This window comes from Eschrichtius robustus, chromosome 6 (assembly GCF_028021215.1).
Source record: "Eschrichtius robustus isolate mEscRob2 chromosome 6, mEscRob2.pri, whole genome shotgun sequence".
NCBI classification, from domain to species: Eukaryota; Metazoa; Chordata; class Mammalia; order Artiodactyla; family Eschrichtiidae; genus Eschrichtius; species Eschrichtius robustus.
In genome coordinates, this window is record NC_090829.1 from 101,494,420 (window position 1) to 101,516,028 (window position 21,609).

The 21,609-nt window shown below is 33.8% G+C and overlaps 1 protein-coding gene across 2 annotated transcripts in view; it reads right to left on the reverse strand.

Annotated features, from left to right (window-relative positions):
- Positions 1 to 21,609, reverse strand: part of EPHA6 (EPH receptor A6) — an 839,145-nt gene that overhangs the window by 472,423 nt on the left and 345,113 nt on the right. For both annotated transcript variants that reach the window (XM_068545596.1, XM_068545595.1), the window contains exons 4-5: positions 15,171 to 15,326; positions 496 to 831 (exon numbers count right to left, since the gene is read on the reverse strand). In XM_068545596.1, coding sequence (XP_068401697.1) covers positions 496 to 831; positions 15,171 to 15,326 — 492 coding nt within the window. The remainder of the gene's footprint in view (positions 1 to 495; positions 832 to 15,170; positions 15,327 to 21,609) is intronic.

The window sequence follows — 21,609 nt, forward strand, 5'->3', positions numbered from 1 at the left end:
TTTCTGGATATTTTTTGCTGTTTCTTTTAGGAGTGGATTATGGTTAGGTTTGCTGGCTGCATTGTTTTTACAATATAGATATGAATTATAATTAGCATAAATTCTTACTATTTGCTTATTTGACATGGAAAAGAGATGGCTGCATAAGTACGGCAACTGAATTTCAATTCATATAGCAACATTTTATTTATGTCTGATGTTTGTTGATAAGTAATATAGACTTGCTCATTAAGATATGTCAGTATAGGATTATATCAAAAACATAAATGCATAGATATTAAAGAGAAGCTTTATATCTAATTGACCATGCTACTAAGAAGTAATATCAAAAATATCTTTCTGCACCTTGGGAAACAATAAGAACAACAACCAGAAAATCACCCCTATGATGTATAGAGTGTACAATTGCACCTCAGTGAATATAGGTCCACCAGGGATATTAAGCACCAAAAGGGAATTATAGATAAATTTTGAGAGAACAACAGTGGAACTTACCATCTTGATTCGTGGTCACTGTAATAGCTGTGAATGGCTTGGGAGAAAAACTCAACTCAGAAACTCCATTCATGGCTTCTATTTCAAAGGTGTAATTCACGTGAGGCACAAAGTCAAGTACTATCACGGAATTGTTGATCAGGCCAGTATGTCTTGGGATGAAGCGGAGTCCTCCACCACAGTCCTCACACTGGCTGGTGTCTAAGCCACATTTCTTACAGATTACACTGTATGTGAGATCTTTTCTCCCTCCTGTGTCACTTGGTGGGCTCCATTCCAAAATAAGGGCCGTTTCATTGATGTTAAAAACCACATTCCTAGGAGCTGAAGGTGGCCCTAGAGAAAGCAATTAAAAAACAAATGTACATGTATAGGACAATGAATTATGGTGCTAACTTGAAAACGTCATCAATAAACACTTGCTGGTCTTTTATATTAGTTTGAGCTCTTTCTTCTGATGGAAACCATAAAGAAATATGGTTAAAAATATCTGAGTTAGTTTAGTAAGAGTGGAGTCTTAGGGGTGAAGATGGTCTATATCTTAACTTTTGGTATATGAATTTCAGTATTTAATATCAAAAGCCACAGATCTCCAAAAGATACAGTAATTATACTTTTTAAATTTGTTGACTGAAAATATATAACAAAACATTATTTTAAATTATGTGATGGTTTTAAATACATCTTAATAATTACATCATCATTTTAAAATTTTGAAAAAATAGTAACATGCATATATAAAACATGCTGTGTTCAGTCTTTCAGTCCTCAAACTATGCTTGATGTATAACTAAAACTCCCATTCATTTTTCTGGACAATCTCTCTAAGATTCTTTTTCTCACAGGCTGAGAATAAATGGCCATAAACTCAGGGTGGACAGACAGTTTGGAAGAAGGGGAAGAGGAAGGGAAACTGGAGGCAGCATAAAGGCTTTTACTAGGTCCTGCCAATTTCATGGGACAAAAGCATTACACGGAAGGGATAAAAGGGTGTATACATAAGAAATGGTACCTAGACTTTTATTTAGATTAACTTTATTAAACATAAGTAAGTAAGTACTTAGACTTTTATTTAGATTAACTTTACTAAACATAAGTGTGTCCTTAGAAGCTTATAAAGAGACCCACAGAATCCTCTTATTCGTCATCAAGAGTGCACAAACCATGTTTCTTATGGATGGTGGATGAACATCTGCTCTCCTTTTTCTCATTATTTTTCCATACGGATCACACTGCATAGAGTATTTATATCCTTTAACTATTCCAGCCTTTTCTTAAAATTGTGTCAATAATCTTTTACACTTATCCGAGTCTTTCAAACCTCAGTTTTATATCATTCACTGAACAAATATTAACTGAAGGTCTACTAGGTGCCTGGCGCTGTGCTATGTGCTATGTTGCGAAATACCACAGAATCCTTTCTGTAAGAGACTGTGCTTATGACAGATATTTTGAAAAATAATTTACTGCATAAATAACTAATTAACATTCCTGCCATATTTTAAAAAGCTTAGTTTTAAGAAATCTAAACAGTTCTTTAAATTTCTGCTATCAAGAAAATTTGCTTAGAAGGAGGGAAAGAATTCTCTGTGACATTCTCTCCATAGAAAGAAATTCAATTTTTGATATAAGCTTCTTTTGGATTTCAAGATATGGTCATTCATTCATTAAATATATATATTTTTAGTGACTATTATGTGTGCCAGATATTCTGCTAGATCTTGGGCTTACAGCATGAATGTGATAAAAGTTATTTCTGCTTTCTTGTTATTCACATTTTAGCTGAATGGCTAGATAAACACAAATACACACACACAAACAGAAGAATAAAATTCAAATTATAGTAAGTGCAGTTACAGAAATCAAAAGGAAAGGAGCTGAAATAACCTGAGAAACATTCTGAGAAGGCCTCATATAGGTGATGTGGAAGATGTTCAGAGGGGTGGGAAGAATATTAGAGGTAGAAGATGTGTGGCTCTTTAGTCAAAAAAGATTTAAAAATAGTCACGGAACTCTCAGAAGATCACTGTGGCTAGAATGCAGAAGGAGGAAGCAAGAAGTGAGTTTTAAGGAACAGGAAGGGGTCGGATAATGCCAGACTGCTGGCTCATTGGAATGAGTCTGAATATGTTTCTATACTTAACAGGAAGAAACTAACAGATTCTATCTACATGTGTTTCAAAATCAGCTTTCTGGCTGCAGTGTGGGGAATGGTCTAAATGAGTACAGAGGACTCAGTAGCAAGATCTGTTATATACTGTGAGAGTAGCATAACATCATTCCTAAATCTATATGACTGTGTATTGGCTTTGAGATATTAAGAAGTATTATATTTTCCTTTTTCATTTTGCTGGATCCTGATATCAGCAACCTAATGGGTAGGACTCAGACACCTATATGTATACCACCTAAAGCTAGACCTAGAAAAGGGGCAGTTAGTTTTTCTAAAAGGTTTATCCATACCTTGCTTTATGTCATTTCATGTTCCAGAGAGTTATAGAAATGTCTACCTTCAGAAAGGAAAATATGGAAGGGATTATAAACTAGAGCACAGGGATAGGCATAGTTCTTTACCTCCAACCTAGACTCATGGCTAGGAGATAAAGATTCATTATCATTATCATAATAATGTCTTCCTACAGAATGACATAATCATATTGTTGTTCTTTTCTCTTATTTATAATGGAAAAACATGAATTATTATTCACTTACATTTCCAAGAACAGGAAGAATGTTATCAATTATGTTATGGGTGTCTGCAAGTATATGACTGTCCGCCTAGAGATACTTAAATAAAAACGGCAGACACCCTTCTTCCTCAAGGGCTCTCATACCAATTTGCATGACAATTAAATAGGTTTTTAATTGCTGTTAAATTATGCCAGCTAAACTGTGATTTCATGCAAATATTAAGCTGTAATGACATGCATGAATCAATTACTAAGATTTAGAACTTAGAACAAAGAGAGACAATTAATTCTAATCCTCAGATTCAACTAAATTATGTGTCACTGGGCTTTTATGAATGTGGCCTGACTGCTTTGTTATCATTTATAAATTATACAAAGATTATGTGACACACGGGGAAAAAAAAATCTTGGCAGCAATAACTCTTTTGGAGACATCTGTACTGAAAACTCTCAGGGATTTTCTTATGTTGATTTCTTTTCCTTAAAGGAAACAAGTAATTCACATAGAAAAAAGCTATCTCCACACTACACCCTCCAAACCAACCTCATAAGAAAAGGACAGTTATCCTAATTTGCAGCTAGCTGTTTTTCTAGCCCATCATGTAATAAACTTAAATAAAAATTACAATTTTATTTCTATTAAAAAAACACACTTTCAATCTTCTTTTTTTTTTTGGCTTCAATTTGGATTTCCCCTTTACACACTTAAAGAATAAAGAAATAGTGCTCTAATAGTAAACTTCTGAGAAGCTTGTGGCAGTGCGGTCCTGTCCCTCCCCAGAAGAGCATCTGGCCCTGCAGCCCCCATCTTCCTCTCAGAGTAGCAGAGGCCAGGTGAGCTACAATTTTTTAAATTTAATTTTTTTCTTTATGTAAAATGTTTTAAACAGAACTATATTTCCCGAAATACATCCTGCATAATATCTCTAGTCCCATGAGATATCACAATAAAAATGAGTTCAGCGCTCAAATTAAGATTCCTCTGGCAGGTTGACGCTGAAACAAAACAAACACAATTTGCTTTACTTTGTTTAATCCAACATTTCCCAAACGTTTATTCATGGAATCTTATTTTCTAAGAAGCATATGAAGGAATACTAGCATTATGCAGAACACCCTTTAAATAAATGTTGACACTGAAGGAGAGCAAACTTAGGGGTCACATTTCAGTTACTACATACTTTGCTGTAGATTTCATATTTTATGCTTATAATTACAGAAATATATTAACTCATTAATAAACAGGGGTCTTTTTCATATTAACTGAAGAGTGACTATTCATTCACCCATTAACTCTATAACTAATTGTGGCTTACAGATGCATTTTTTAACCTGAAGAACAATGAAAATTTGATCCAAATAACTGAAAATCATTAAAGACTATTGCCTATTAAACTTTATTAAACTATATTTTCCAGTTCTTAACTTACTACCTGGCAATAATTTAAATGTGTTTGTTGGGGACTTCCCTGGTGGTCGTGTGGCTAAGACTCCACGCTCCCAATGCAGTGGGCCCGGGTTCAATCCCTGGTCAGGGAACTAGATCCCACATGCCGCAACTAAGACTCAGCACAGCCAAATAAATAAATAAATAAATATTTTTAAAAAATGTGTTTGTTAATTTAATGACTACCAAGACTTTATAGTACAGTTTCCTAATAAAGAGCATATTATTTACATCTGAGTTTATGAATGAGAGAAAAATAGTTCTATGTTTACCTATGCCAAAGAGAACATCAGAATATATATATATATACATATATATATATATATGTATATATATATATATATATATATATATATATATACATATATATATATATATATAGAATCATCTATACATGTTTAGGCAAATGTTTTGCAAAGGAGTAAATTATATGAATAAATGAAAAAGTACATCTCCAGACTTTAATAATGTACTAAAAATATCAGTTGTCAGATCTGCATATAGACATAATTTAAAACTCTAAAAGTCATTTCATTCTTTGCACTATCACTATCAATTTTAACTTTATCTATATTTATGTTATTAATCTAATATCCTTCCTATATAATCTTTGAAAAAGGTATTCAATAGGAGCCCTATAAACAAAATTTTGTATTCATATCTAAACCACTATGTGCTCTATCAATGTTTTGTTCATAAAATGTTTGTATATTTGGAAATGGATGATGAATAATCATAAAACTGGGGCTTCAAGCTCACCACAGGGAAGGAACTAAATCAACTTATTCAGATAAAGAAATGAGGCCCAGGAAAGTTTTGTAATTATGTCAAGGTCATGAAATGTATTAGTGGTAGGATGATACCTAGGTCTTTTTATGTTTAGATTTTTTTTTCTATCACATTTTCTGTCACAATGTATTCATCTTATAAATAGAAAAGTGTTTTATAGTGTTTTGCTTAGAGAGTACTGTCAAATGCAAATTTTCAAAACACACAAATTAGAGAGCAATTTATTGCCTTCCTACAACAGATTTCTTTTAATAATGTTACCTTAAAGCATTTAAAAACATTTACGGAAGAGTAACTGAAAATTAAATCTTCAAGATAAATACTGCTCAAGATACAGAAACATGTGCACTTTAAATCCTTTGAATTCTACATATTCTCATTTTTTCAATATTATTGTACTTACTTCAGTAACTAAATTGATGTCTAAAATTAAGACTTGTCCATTAGTGTTTTCATAATACCGTGAATGAAGACTTAGATAATTCTTGCTACATTTTCCCTTATTTCTAAGACTCATAGTTAAAGGAAACAAAAATAAAAAAAGAAATCTAATATACTAAATACCATTCACTTCCAGAATAAAATCTAAATCTCTCAACCTCGTCTACATTTGTCTTTATAACTAGGCCCATCCCTTAGCCTCTTTCTCCCTTTTGCTGCATCTCAATGCCTTTGCACATACTGTTCCCTTACTTTTTTTTGCTCTGTTGAAAATTCCTACTCATCCTTCATGTTCTGATTTAGGTGTTTACCCCCTTTGTGACACCTTCGCATTGTCCTCAGGCAGAGCTGACTACTTTTATACATTGTAGGCATGTATTCAAAAATATATAACCAAAATTTTTTAGCACTTTTTTGTTCTGAGTGTACTTAATATTTCACATGATTTATTTCATTCAATTATCACAATAAACCTGTAAGGTAGTTAATTATATCCCCGTTTTATAGAAAAGGTGACTGTTGCTTACCAAATGTACATATTGCACTGAAATATATGTACTCCTGTATACAGGTCTATTCTGGTCTAGCTTGATCCAAAGGTGGCATGTGCTTTAACTAAGATGAATAGAATGCATAGTTTTGTGCAACCCTACAAGAATTATTTTTCACATAGTGCAAATTTTGAAAAATATTGGAGAGCAGAGAGTTCAAGGTTATAATCTTTGCAAGAATCCAGTGTTATTGATTCAAGATAGAACCATGTGACTTGAAAATCATGTAAGAAGTGGAAGGGGATGTTTATATTATGAAAACTGGTATTAACTAATAAAAACCCATAGCAAAGTGGACAGTCACCCATATTCTCATTGGGAAGGAATAAAAGCTTCTCAAAATACAGTTCCATAGACACTCAAACTTGAAAACTAAGCATTTGTAACTCCAAATTTCTATGCCATAGAGCGTGGACATAATTTTACCTTGGAAAAATTCATAAAAACAGTTATCAACTATTTTCATCGATGCAAAAAAAATGTTCAATATAAACCCATAGAATAACTAATTCTAAAAACTACAGAAATATGCTATAATTGTGTAGGTCAAGAGTTAAACGGCAAAACCACATTCATAATAAAAGCACACTAAAACACAAATGAAATCATGAGCAGCCTGAGCTTGGGTGTTTTGAGTAAAAAATCATCCAGTTTCGCTAAATATCACGAAGAAAAAAATCTTGTACACCTACGTACAGCCCTTTCTGTGTCTGAGTCAGTTATTTTTAATTAAATACTCATTAGAAATAAGAGAGATATGATAAGACTAAGCACTGTCATATTTTGGGAGGGAAAAGCAAAACAATAAATGAATAGATTAAAGCCAATTAATGAATCTTTCTCAAAAGGCATAGCACCGTAGGGATAATTATGAATGTTCTCTTTCCAATTATGGATTAGTCATGGTAAGCGGTCTGTTGTGTACAAGTAGATGATATTAAATGGGACAATTCTCTCTGAGTTCCAACTGTAGATGCCCAGAACAGATTCGCCCTGGTAGCAAGTGGTAATTCAATTTTTCAGCATCAGCAGAATAACCACTTAATATCGCTTCCTATGGAGGAACCTCTCCCAGGTAATCTGGTAAAAGAACCTTGCCTGAAATAAAAATTAAAGTATTTATGTTTAGGCAACTCCATGAAACTCAAGTGACATCTTACATCAGTGATCCGTATCAGGGAAACTGGGATTCATTACACACAGGTATCTATCCTATAATATAAGGATCATTTTAATTTTAAAAATATACCACTGCCATACATAAAGTAAATATTTAGTTATTTTCTATAATGAGAACAAGTCTAGAATATAACACAGCCTGTTAAAGGTAATAAATCCATTTATGCAATATCTCCCATTCTGGCTTCTGCAAAATTGTGGCTGCTACCTTGTGTTTACAATCAGTCACCTAAGCAATCAGCTGCGCTTTTTTCAGTTGTGAGACAGAAAAGCAAGGAACCAGAATGTTTTTTTCCATGCAAAAGAAGCTTAGGGGAGAGAGAGAGGAAGAGAAAGAGAAAGAGAAAGCAAAAGCGAAACGAAAGTGATGGGGCAAAAAAGAAAAGATAGCAAGCAGAGCAGGGGTATCTGTATGGGAGCATCCTATCCCCCCCCAGAGTAGAGGACCTGAGTAGGGCAGATGAAACGGGGAAGAACACCTTTCCTGATGCATCTCAACACAATATTTGTTCTATTCAAAGTAAGAGTGAGAGAATAATGACTTTCTCAAGTGGCCAATCATTCCAGAAATAAAGAAGCCATGTTTTACAGTGTTAACCTTAGAGCAAAAATAAATTCAACTTTTACACTTTCATTCCAACCACTGTCACTGTATACCAAATATAAAGATAAAAAGACATGGTATTTGCCTATGTATTAAGAATGAAATTGGAAGAAACCGTTTTACTCAAGGTACTTGACTACATACTTAGATGACCAAGAAAAGTGAAATCCTTAATGATGTGCAATAGAAGTACCCATATATATGATTTGCATTTTATGTTTTGAACTTTTCTAAGTAGGCAGCACAAATGTTTGTTGAATGTGTTAATCTTCCAGCACCTGTTCAGTAACTAAAAAAAATCCTCCTATTGATTTAAACACATGAGAAACATCAAAGTGAAAATGCGATGACTGTGGAGTTACATTTGTCTAACTTTTTATGCATCTGTATATTAGACCCTCACTTCATTTCTCTCAGTCCTTTCATGCTCTCTGCCTTTCTTCCTTGACAAGTACTTTCTTAGTAACTCCTATAGTCCTTTGTTTCTCCAACCTTAGTGAGCATTTTTCCCTTCTGGTCTAGAAAAGCCTTAGACAGTTATTTTGATAACAGAGTTCTTGGCAGGCAGCAGGGTCTCCTGTGCTCTGAACTGCTCTCAGAGGCAGCCCTAATTGACCAAGACCTGATATTGTGGAGTGTCCTCCACGGCTCATCCTTTAAAACACAGAACATACATTAATGAGTCACCTGAGAAATAAAGTTAAGAGTTTATGAAGTAGATTAAGATAATAGAGAAAACACTTCAGCATTTCATTTTAAATTTCTTATTCTTAATTTCTTTAATATACTTTGCAGTTCATGTAAGAGAAGCACAATGAATGTTTTAAAAACATCCATTTTTTATTTTTAAAACAATGTTTTAAAAATCAAGAAGATCCAAACTTACAAGTATATTGCTGGTATAACTGGATATTAGGACTGTTTGAGAGATCCTAATATAGTTAAAATTAGAGATGGAGAAAGAGGCCAGGGCTGGACTTTGGATGTTCTTGGATTGATTCTTACAATTTTGGCAGATAGGTGTTGGGATTTGAAAGATGTGATGCAGAAGAAGTGGTTATATGATCAAGGTTTTGTTTTTGTTTAAAAATAATATTTTCTAATAGTTTGGAATGTTTGGAGGGATGGAAGACTAAAGGAAGTAGACTTGCCAAAATATTATAAATTAGCCCAAGAAACAGTTGAGGGCCTTAACAAAAAGGAAAGGACCAGGAGTTGATATGAAGGAATGGACAGAAGAAATGCTAAGAAGTAAAACTGACAAGCCTTGTGACTACTTGGACACGTCAAGGGTAGGGACAGGGGTTATGATTCTAAGCTTTCTTGCTTGGATGCATGGGTAGATGAGGATTCACCAGGATAAGGAAACAAGCTGGGATGGCTGAGCAGGCTGAGGTAGGAAGTAATAAAATTGACTTTTGTAGGTGAGCTAAAATTATTAGTTTATTCATTCTTTGAATATTTATTTTGTGCCTAGTACTTATTTTGTGCCAGGTACTATTATTTATCTTGTGCCTAGTATTATTATTTATTTTGTGCCTAGTATTTATTTTGTGCCAGGTACTATTATTAGTGCTGGAGACACAGTAAAGAAAGAACATTCATGATCCCCTTGTAATCTACTATGGCTAGAATGACAATAAACAAGGAAGTGAGTGTAAAAATAAATCAGATATTTTCAGAGTGACATAATGCATAAAAAATAAAATATATGATATAAAAAAGAGTAACTGGGAGGGATTCTATTTTTGAACAGGTGATCAGGAAATGCCTGTCCTAAGAATTGACATTTGAGCCTGACTGCCAAAAAGAAAACAACCATAAGAGGACCTAAAGGGAGAGCACTTCGAGTAGAGGAAACTGCTGGCATTAAGGATGAGAACAAGTACAGCATCATGGAAGTTCATGAGTTTAATAACCGAGGAGAGTATGGTATGATACAAGATTTGAGATGTGGGCAGGATGCTATGGGACACACAGGTTGTCAGATCCCGTAATGAGTTGGCTAGGTGACTTTGGACCTTAAGAGAGAAGATTGGGATATGGATAAAAATATAGGCATCATCTATTTACAGGTGCTAGTTGAAGCCATGAGATTAAGAACATGTGATGAGATAAGAAAGCTAAGAAAGGAGCATGAGAAAAATTAGTATTTAACAGGTGAGCAAAAGAAGAGAAACTATCCATGGTAACAAACACGATGTTCAGAAAATTAAATGGGTAAAGGGGAGATTGCAAAGTCTTAGAATAAAAGAGAACAAATAGTTTCAAGAAAAAAGAAGAGATCAACAGAGTTGAATGTCATGAATAACAAGACAAAAATGTTTCTAACACAATATGGCAAATAAGATCATTGGTGAATTTTTCTTACACAGTTTATTTTCTTACACAGTTTACACAAAGAAAAACATGATTGCAGGAGAGTGAAGAGCAAAAATCTGAATGTAGTAGAGTAAAAAGGAAATTAAAAATGTGTGAAGAAGTAGCCATAGCCGATGAAGACTGCTTTTTCAAGGTACTTGTTTTGGGAGAAAAACTACTGGACTGGGAACATTATATAATGATAGAAGTTTGAGTACACTTATAGGTGGTGAGGAAGGAGTTAGTGGAAACAAAAAATCAAAAGAGGAAGTTAACAATAATAGCCCAGCCTAACAGATGGAAGGATTTGATCACCCCTCCACAGCCAATATTTGAGGGATTAGCTTTGATTATAAGACATCTTTTTTTTAAACTGTAGCCATTTGAAACACCTAAAAATCTTTATGTGTACACCTCACCAAAGAAGATATACTGATGGCAAATAAGCATATGAAAAGAGGCCCCCATCACGCCATCAAGAAAATGCAAATTGAAACAACAATGATGTACCACTACACACCTATTAGAAATAACCAAAATCCAGAACACTGATAACATTAAATGCTGATGAGGATGTGGAGCAACAGGAACTCTTATTCACTGTAGGAATGCAGAATAGTACAGTTTGGTGGTTTCTTACAGAATTAAACATATTCTTACCATATGATTCAGCAATCACACTCCTAGGTATTTACTCAAAGGAGTTGAAAACTTATGTCCATCCAAAAACCTGCACATGCATGTTTATAGCAGTTTATTCATAATTGCTGAAACTGGAAAATAATCAAGCTGTCCTTTAGTAGGTAAATGGATAGACAAATTGTGGTATATCCAGACAATGAAATACTATTCAGCACTAAAAATAGATGAGCTATCCAGCCTTGAAAAGACATGGAAGAATCCTAACTGCATATTACTAAGTGAAAGAAGCCAATCTGAAATCTTCTACTATATGATTCAAATTATATAACATATACATATATATATGGATACAGCACAAAAATAAGTGGTTGCCATGGGTTGGTAGGAGGAAAGGATGAATATAGGCCCAGAGGATTTTAGGGCACTGAAAATCCTGTGTATGATACTATTATGATTGATACATGTCATTATACATTTGTCCAAACCCAAAGAATGTACAACACCAATAGTGAACCCTAGTGTAAACTATGGACTTTGGGTGACTATGATGTGTTAATACAGGTTCATCAAATATAACAAATGTACAATTCTGGTGGAGGATGTTGATAAGGGTAAGGTTATGCATGTCTGGGTTGGGAGGAGGGAGGTATATGGGAAATCTCTATACTTCCTCTTAATTTTGTTCTTAACCTAAAACTGCTCTAAAAATAAAATCTTAATGAAAATATTTATGTGATTATATCATATATATTATATGTCTCAAGATTATGAAATTAAAAGAATACCTATTTCTACAGTGAAAATGCAAAGAAATTATAAAACTCTTAATGGTGAAGTCACATGCTTTGTTGTACCAGAAACTTAAGGGTTGCTGTTGTTTTGATGACAGTGCTAAGGAGCAGGGAAAGATCTCTTGAGGTCCTTAGAATCAAATCACTCATATGATTACATACAATACCTATCTAGGAGCTCTTTCCTAGCTACTTTCCTAGCCTACTAGGCCATTTACTAGCCAAATGTCTCAGTCATTTTCAATATTTTGGTCCTCCATTTTCTTTTAAACCAAAACATTCAAAATCTCCCTGACCCTGATACCAAGTTTAAAAAAAAAAGCTTCCTTTTAAATGCCTGGAAGATTCTCTGAAAGCATAGCTTCAAATGCTAAGTCAAAAACAGCAGAAAGTGATGACTGTCTACCTGACACAAATTCTGACCTTTAGATAATATATTATTGGAATAAAAGTGATAAAGAATGGCTAATTCAGAGACACATGATCTAGAAGTTAAGGGAGCTTCCATCTATTAAAAATCTATTAGAATTTGGCTATTGTTTACGGTTAATGAAAAACGGAAAGGTTGACTGCTTATTTGATCCTTGGCCTCAAAAGTTCTGTATCTTGATGAAGTTACCTTGGTCCTCTTAACTCTAATTGTTCAATGACCTCTTGGCTTGCCATTTTCCTGGTTTTTCTTCCCTAACAATCTAATCTTTCAATTTTTAGGAAGTATGATGCTTTGGAGTTTATGGTCCTTGCTTTTTCTGCATATATTATAATAATTGCTAGGGTCTCTCACCTAGTCAGAGTATAATTCAAAAAACTTTACTTAGATATGCATAGAGGTAGAGGACGTAATATATTTTGTGAAAAGGTCTTACAAATTCAGTACGTTATTTCTTTCAATTTGTAGGAATGTAGATGATGGAAGCTGTGAGCCCAGCATAATACTATCAACATAAAGTATTTAACAGCTTGAATACTAACTTATCAAATATTATTTCAAAATGAATTGTGAGAGAACAGCTTTCTGTACCAAACAATTACATAGCAGCTGCTATGTGCCAGGTATTATTCTTAGCACTTTTCAAATACTAACTTATTTAATCATTATAAATAACAACAGAATGAGGTAGGTACTGTTATTAACACTAAGAATGGTGCAACAGAGGGTAAAGGGTTAAATAATTTGCCCAAGGCTACATAGCTAGTAAGTACCAAAGCCAAGGTTTACACTCAGATAATTTGACTCTAAAAGATGGTGAACTTACTAGTACACCATGCTAAGTTTTTCCTAAAACAAGGAAAAGAAGTCCTCAAGGAAATAGCAGAGAGAAGCCTTGAGAGGGGATTTTCCTGTGGCTGGACAAGGGGAGATCTGACAAAAGTTTTCACCTTTCTTTGGGGTTCTCTCTTTTAATCCCTATGGCAATACAGCATGCTGTTCCCTGTCTAAAGCTCTGCTCAGCGATGACCAGAATTAAACCTCTCTGCTTCCACTTAGCACAGTTAAAGCAGGCTAGCATAATTGCAAACGTAACTTACAATACCAAGCATAAAAAAGTTTTTTTTTAAAGAGAGAAACATAAAATGTTAAGCTAATAAGTACACATATCAGATTCAACAATGACTGAGGTTCATAGACCTTATTACATCTCATATTTATTTCCTTAATAGTTTCTCACTCCAAAGAACTAAACCTCCCCAACTACCTACTCTGCCACCTCACTGAAGGGTTATATTGATGGGGAACAATTTATTCCTTCATTTTGTCAATAGTCTATTTATGGCCTTCTAAGAAAATAAAAAGAGCAGATTCTTCTCTATCACTCTCCTAGGAAGTCCATTTAGTTTTTGATGTAGGTTTTCAGGGATTCTTGCCTGGCACAACTGTAGCCATTGGAAACACTACCATCTACCTAAGCTGGAGCATGTTGTCCACAATATAATATAATAATATACAGCAATTGTGCAAAAAGGATTACATATAAATAGTAATAGAAATATTTTCCTGTTCAAAACTATTTCCACAATTAGGTGAGAAATTATATTTAGAATTTTCCTTTTCCTACTTATAAACTTAGAATACGTTACTAGAAAAAAACAAATCTAGGTAGCAATTTCTCAGGCTACAATTTTTTGAAGAAAGTAGTCACTCAGCACTTACAGTCAGAAAGCAAAAATTACATCTACTAATGAATGTGTTGTATTTTTATTAAATGTATTCTATAAAAATATTTTATATTTTATAAGTCTGTAGTAGTGTACACAAATCTATAAACTTCATCAGTTAAAAGAAATGGAACATCTCCACTGTCTCTAAGGAATATGTGGCATTACATAATTTTCAATCCATTTCTGCCTCTATGGAATTACATAAGATAAGCAACATTTTGGCACCAAATCATCAACAAGAAGGCAAATTTTCACTATATCTTATTTATGTATTTAACAAGACTTTTATAACTAAGAGGTGACACTTTACTTTTGCATATCTTAGCAATGCATTAATATATTCACTTTTATTTTTACAGTGTACAGATAATTTATGATACTTTAATAATAGGAGAATACAAATAATTTAAAATTCATGGTGCATGCATTAAAATGACCTTCACATTTAGATTTAATATTCTATTGGTTCCAACCCCAAAATTAGAGAGAAAGTGAGAGGTGAAATGTGGACAAACTCAAATATATCTTCCTTTAAAGACAAATGTCAAGGACAACTTGAACTTTTCTATATAACAATAGCACAATGACTTTCAAAGTTCCATATTGAAGCTCCCACACACAGCAAACTTGATGGTCCTAAACTGATGTGCCTTCAAAAGTTCAAGGGTTGAAACAAAAAACAGAAGTTTTGCTTATAGAGCCTCAAAAAGCCTTAAACTGCTTTAACTTCCTAAGGACAGATTATGCCTAGGAAAAACTTGCAGGGCCTCCAGATCAAGGCTGGTATATGCATGTCAGTGATCAATGTGATTTTTGAGGAATAAATATGTTCTTTGCAAACAGCTGGAAAGCAATTATGCTAAGAAAGACAGAGAAACTTTTTCCTTGACTATTATCAAAGACAAATAGCCTTGATGGTATAGGATTTTGTATAGTCACTTCTTTTTGTTTTTTAATTTAGAATAAAAAGACCAAAAGTGTTGGAAACAGGATTTTCAAATGCAAAATGGACAGACTTACTGGTACATGCCATGGAAGGTGGGTCTTTTTCAGCTCGAAAGTAACCCTTTTCACACTGACAGACAGAAGTTGCTTCCATGTAGGTTAAACTGTGTGGAGGACATTTAGAACACTTTGTGTTGCCAGCAAATGCTTTATAGAATCCTGGTCTGCAAGCTGTGAACATAGGAAAAACAATATTTTTTATTATCGCTTGAGTTATTTTATTTGTACGTGTACAACATATTTTAACTTATACACACTTTGGATGTCAGAGTTCAGTTCACACATACACAGAAAAGTCAATACATGCTAATATTAATGAATGAAATTAGTAATTCAAAATAAGTTACACAATGGGGACTTCATATTTTAGCTGAGGTTGCTACTTTTAAAAGGCATACTTGAAACACAGATATGCAAAATAACAGTGCTTACCAAAGTATGGGGATGCCCACATTAAGGGAGACGATGTGTAGCTCTGGGAGATGGCATTAAATAACATTGAACCACACTCTTTAAAATTGATTTCCATTCCATTTCTCCCTCAGCTCTTCTAGGTATTTAAGGAGAAAGTCCCAGGGCAGTGTGGGTATATCTTTAACATCTTCCTTACTGGCTAAATATTTTTTGAACAAAATGAGAGCTGGCCTTAGACTCAAGAGATTTTAGCAGGACATAGCTATAGTTTGATAACACTGCTTCATTTTTATCAAGATCATTTTTTATTTTTCTGTGGCAAACAATTTTCTATTTATTATATTGAAATAAATTCATTTAAAAATTTAAGTTTAAAAGTGGGTAGACAAAATATCAAGTAAATAAGGTATATTTGTTATGCACATATGACAAAAATCATGAAAACTGTAGGTTAATGACTAAATTTTCACAAAACATAATGAAAATGAAATGTAAATGACTAAAGTTATGCTATCAAATGTTTCATTGAACCTCATTTTCTATTCACTTAAATCCATGTTGTCATTTTCACTGAACATTTTCATAGGAATGGAAGACCTACAAAAAAGGATCCTATGATAAGGTACGTATCCGGGGTCCTGAATGGTGGGGGGCTTAATTGTTTCTAGTCTCAAAGAAATGACTGCTGGCCACTTTCTAAATTAAAACTGTTATACAAAATAAAAGAAGTGTAATTTTCCAGTGACAAATATTAAGTTAAAAAATATTTTAACAAGCTATGTATTTTAACTCAACACATTTTCACAAAATGTTCTGTGTAAAAATAAACAAGAATCTTAATTTAACAATAATGAATCTATGAGTAAGGCTTCTGCTTATATATTCAGGAAGGAAAAAAAGTATTTGAAATCTGACACATATTTTATATTTAGAGCACATTCCAGTTAAAACTAGCCACATTTCAAGCATGCAATAACCTCATGTGGCTGGCTAGTGGCTACCGTATTGGATAGTGCAGTTTTGAACACAGAAATCTGTTCATTACATCCCCTTGTATAAAAAATTTTGATGACTTCCCATCATCTTTACATTAAAGTTTAAAATATTTACCTTGGATTACAAGTTCACCCATGGCTTGCCTACAGTTCACCCATGGCTTCACCCTGCCTACATTTCCAACCACATCAGATAAAGCTGCTCCCCTCTCAAACTCCCTCTGTTAAGGCTTTGCCCTTCTACTGTCTATTCTCAACTCAGCAGGCAGTGATCTTAGAAAATACATCAGATCATATTATCACTGGGCTCTGGGCCTTCCGACGGCTTTCCATTCTCCTAGAGTAAAGCCAACTGCCCTATTAATTGCCTACCAAGCATTGCATGATTTTGCTCCCCATCCATTCCCTGTGACCCTGTTTTGCATCTTCTACCTCCTTTTTTGTATCAAGTAGTCTGCTCCAGACACACTGGCCTCCTTCAGAATCTTGGGCATCCAAAGCATTCTCCTGCCATTGGGCCTTTAGTACTTGCTCTTATCCAGCTGTCTGTATGGTTTTCTCTCTCCCTTACATCAGGTCTTTATTCAAACATTACTGTATTAATAAAGCCTTCCCCGATTCCCCTTTTTATATTGCAACTCCTGCTACATCCTACCCGAGTAATCCATATTACTCTCCATTCTTATCCCTGTCTTCAAAGAACTTAACATCTGACACTCGATATGTTTAATTTTTTAAGCCATTTCCCCTTAAAATGTATGCTCTATGAGGGCAGAGATTTTTTTTTTTGTCTGTTTTGTTTACTGAAGTGTCTCCAGGGCCTAGAACAGTATCAGGCATTACTTGGCCCTCAATGAGTATTTGGTAAATGAATGAATGAATGAATGAATTGCTGAGGGACTCCATTAATTTCTGAGTTTACTATGCTGTTTGTTCTGCTTTGAGCCTTTTCCTCTGTTGAAAAATCTCTTCTCTCTATCCCCACCCTATGACCCACTCATCTTGCTGACTCCTAGTCATCTTTCAAGCCTCACTTCTTTTAGAAAGCTATACCTGACTCCCTAGACTAGTTTCTCTAAGCACCTGTGCCTTTTCCATGTTAGTAATCCCTTGGCAGTTATTTGTTTAATGGCTGTAAGTGCCACAAGGACAGATTGGCACAGTGCTTGTCATAAAGTCGGTGCTTGGTACTTATTTGTTCTATTGAATTGGACAGCATGGGAGTACTCTGCTAATTAAATTCCTGCAGAAGATAATGCGTGTCTACTCAGTGCTCTGATCATGGCATAATTCATCTCACTACAAATTTACAGATTTTTTTCGGCTTGTTGCATTACTCTAAGTAAGGGGTGGAAGCAGGTAGTAAAAATCTTGAAACTGATTCAACTACAACTCAAGAATGGTTATTTTAATATTCCAATTGAAACAAAATCTTTCCAATTGAAATTACTATCCATGTGAATTTTTTTTTTTTTTTTTTTTTGCCTACTGCAAAACTACAAATACAAATGGATATTGTTGCAGCAACTCTCAAGTCTATCCCTGATTTCAAATGCTTGTTAACTCAAAATTGCCCTTGAAAACCTTAAAATTTTGAACTTATAAAATATATTTGGATTCTTAAATTACTACCCTATTTTAATATTAGGGTTTGGTCTACAATTTCATTTAAAAATTAAGGATGATACTGTTAAAATGTTAGAAAACCACTGTTGTAGGCAGTAACATTCTTCTTATATAGCACACATTAATGGTATATAGCATGCACCTCTGCTTTTAGCCTGAATCATATTATACTACAACTACTGGATCACGCTATCACCTCAACTTCTTGTAACTGCCACAAGCCAGACATGGGCTTTACCATTCTTATATCTACAATGCTTTAGCATATTTTGAGTATATATTTAGTTTTTATAAATGCCTGAAAAGTTGAATGAGTGAATAAATAAATGATTAATTCACTAATGTCTAATATGAGATTACTATAACTCTGTAAATGGAATGAGCAGGCTATATATCTTTTAGTTAGTACTTTTAGGTTTTGTTTGTATTTGTTAAACATGGGATAACAGTCCCTACGTCTTGAGAACTTTTAAATTACTTTCTTATACATCCCTTCTTTCTCTACCACTTCCTTATTTCTCTGTTTATAGGGTATGTGAACTTCATTTCCAAAAAAACAAACCACCCAAAATAAGAATATTTCCCAACATATATCAATACTGCAGATGGAAAGTAAAATATCTGATTCAGTGGTTTCTAATGTTTTCTTTTAGAAGAAGCTATTCAGATATCGACCTTCAGATTAAAACTTCATTTTAGTACCTCTCAATTTCTCTATATTTCTATATTCAAAACATTCATGACTATATATATATATGAGATCATAACATGTATGTTCTTTTTGTATGAACATTTACTTTAAAATGTCATTTAGAAATCTGGCTTATTTCCACCTTTTCTTCCTTCTTTCCTCTTCAAATATCATTTTCCTAAAATGTTGACACACTGCTGTGTAGATATATGTTTACATATTTATGAACAGAAGGATTTAGTGTTATTGATTTTTCAATACTGAGATAATATCAATAAACTTTAGATTGTTTTCATCAATTATCAATTATAACATGGAAATCTCTCCAGGTCAATGGTTGTAGTTAATTCACTGTGATGTATCTGTAGTATATGTGTCAACAATCTCCCACTTGCAAGAAATACTTTATAAACTATGCTGCAGTAAACATTGTCATGATGATACTTATATTTCAGTTCCCAAGAGCAGGAGCTCTGGGCCAGGGTATGTTTATTATTTGTTTTAACACATATTTCCATGTTGCATTCCTAAACATTTCTAAAACGCACAATAATGTAAGTGAGCACCCTAAACTTTCACCCTGCTAATCCCTATAATTAATGTTAGTCACTCTTTTATCTTTTGACAATATGTGGAGTTAAACATTGTTATTTTTTTTTTTTTTTTTTTTTTTTTTTTTTAAATTCTTTATTTTATTTATTTATTTTTGGCTGTGTTGGGTCTTCGTTTCTGTGCGAGGGCTTTCTCCAGTTGCGGCAAGTGGGGGCCACTCATCATCGCGGTGCGCGGGCCTCTTCACTATCGCGGCCTCTCTTGTTGCGGAGCACGGGCTCCAGACGCGCAGGCTCAGTAATTGTGGCTCACGGGCCTAGTTGCTCCGCGGCATGTGGGATCTTCCCAGACCAGGGTTCGAACCCGTGTCCCCTGCATTGGCAGGCAGACTCTCAACCACTGCGCCACCAGGGAAGCCCCTAAACATTGTTATTTTAATTGAAGTTTCCTAATTGCCACTAATGCTCCACATTTTTTTTCATATTTTTATTGGTCATTTGTTTATACTTTTCTATGAATTGCCTTTTATATCCTTTGTTCTTTTTCTATTGGTTGCTTATCTTCTATTAATTTATTGGGTTGGCCAAAAAGTTCATTCAGGTTTTTCCATAATATCTTACAGAAAAACCTGAATGAACTTTTTGGCCAACCCAATATAAGTGCTATTTATTAGCAATATTAATTTTATGTTTGTCATTTTTGTTATATATATTTTTGTATCAATTTTCTAATGATGTTGTACATAAAAGTCCCATTCACAATAGCATAAAAAACAGTAAAATACTTAGGCATAAATTTAATCAAGGAAGTGAAAGACCTGTACAAAGAAAACTACAATATTTTGATAAAGAAATTGAAGAGAATACAAAAGAATGGAAAGATATCCCATGTTCATGGATTGGAAGAATTAATATTGTTAAAAAGTCCACACTACGCGGAAGCAACTAAAGATTCAATGCAATCCCTATCAAAATTCCAATGGCATTTTTCATAGAAATATAAAAAAAATCCTAAAATTTATGGAATCACAAAAGACCCCAATAGCCAAAGCAATTCTGAGAAAGAATAACAATGCTAGAGGCATCACACGTCCTGATTTCAAACTATACTACAAAGCTATATGAATTGAAACAGTATGGTACCAGCATAAAAATACACACATAGGCCACTAGAACAGAATAGAGGGCTCCAAAATAAACTCCGACATAAACAATCAAATATATATGTCAAGGGAGCTAAAAATACTCAATGGCAAAAGGATAGTCTCTTCAATAAATGATGGATAACAACATACAGAAAAGTGAACTTGGACTTGACCAGACACCACTCACAAAAATTAACTCAAAATGAATTAGAAACTTAAACATAAAACCTGAAACTGTAAAACTTCTAGAAGAAAACAAAGCTCCTTGATATAGGTCTTGGCAATGATTTTTTTAGAATATGACAGCAAAAGCACCAGCAACGAAAGCAAAAATAAACAGTGGGACTGCATCAAACTAAAGAGCTTCAGCACAGCAAAAAAACAATAAAAATAATGAAAAGGCAACCTATAGAATGGGGCAAAATATTTGCAAACCATATACCTGATATATCTGATAAATATAAAATATATAAAGAACTCACACAACTCAATAACAACAACAGCAACAACAACAAAAACATACAGTTAAATAAAAAATAGGCAGAGGAACTGAACAGACATTTCTTTAAAGAAGACATACAAATGTCCAACAGGTACATGAAAAGATGCTCAATATCACTAGTCATCAGGGAAATGTAAATGAAAACCACAAGGATATATCACCTCACAAGTGTTAGAATGGCAATTATCAAGAAGACAAGAGATACATGATGGCAAGGATGTAAAGAAAAGGGAACACTTGTGTACTGTTGGTGGGAATGCAAATTGGTACAGCCAATATGGAAAACTGTATGGATGTTCCTCAGAAAATTAAAAATAGAGCTACCATGTGACCCAGCAATCCTGTTTCTGGGTATACATCCAAAGGAAATAAAAACAGGATATGAAAAAGTTATCTGCACTCCCATGTCCATTACAGCATTATTCTCAATAGCCAAGATATGGAAAAATCTGTGTGCATCAATAGATGAATGGATAAAGAAGATCTACAGTGATTCTATATTTTAGTTGAAAGTGATGCTACCACTTTGG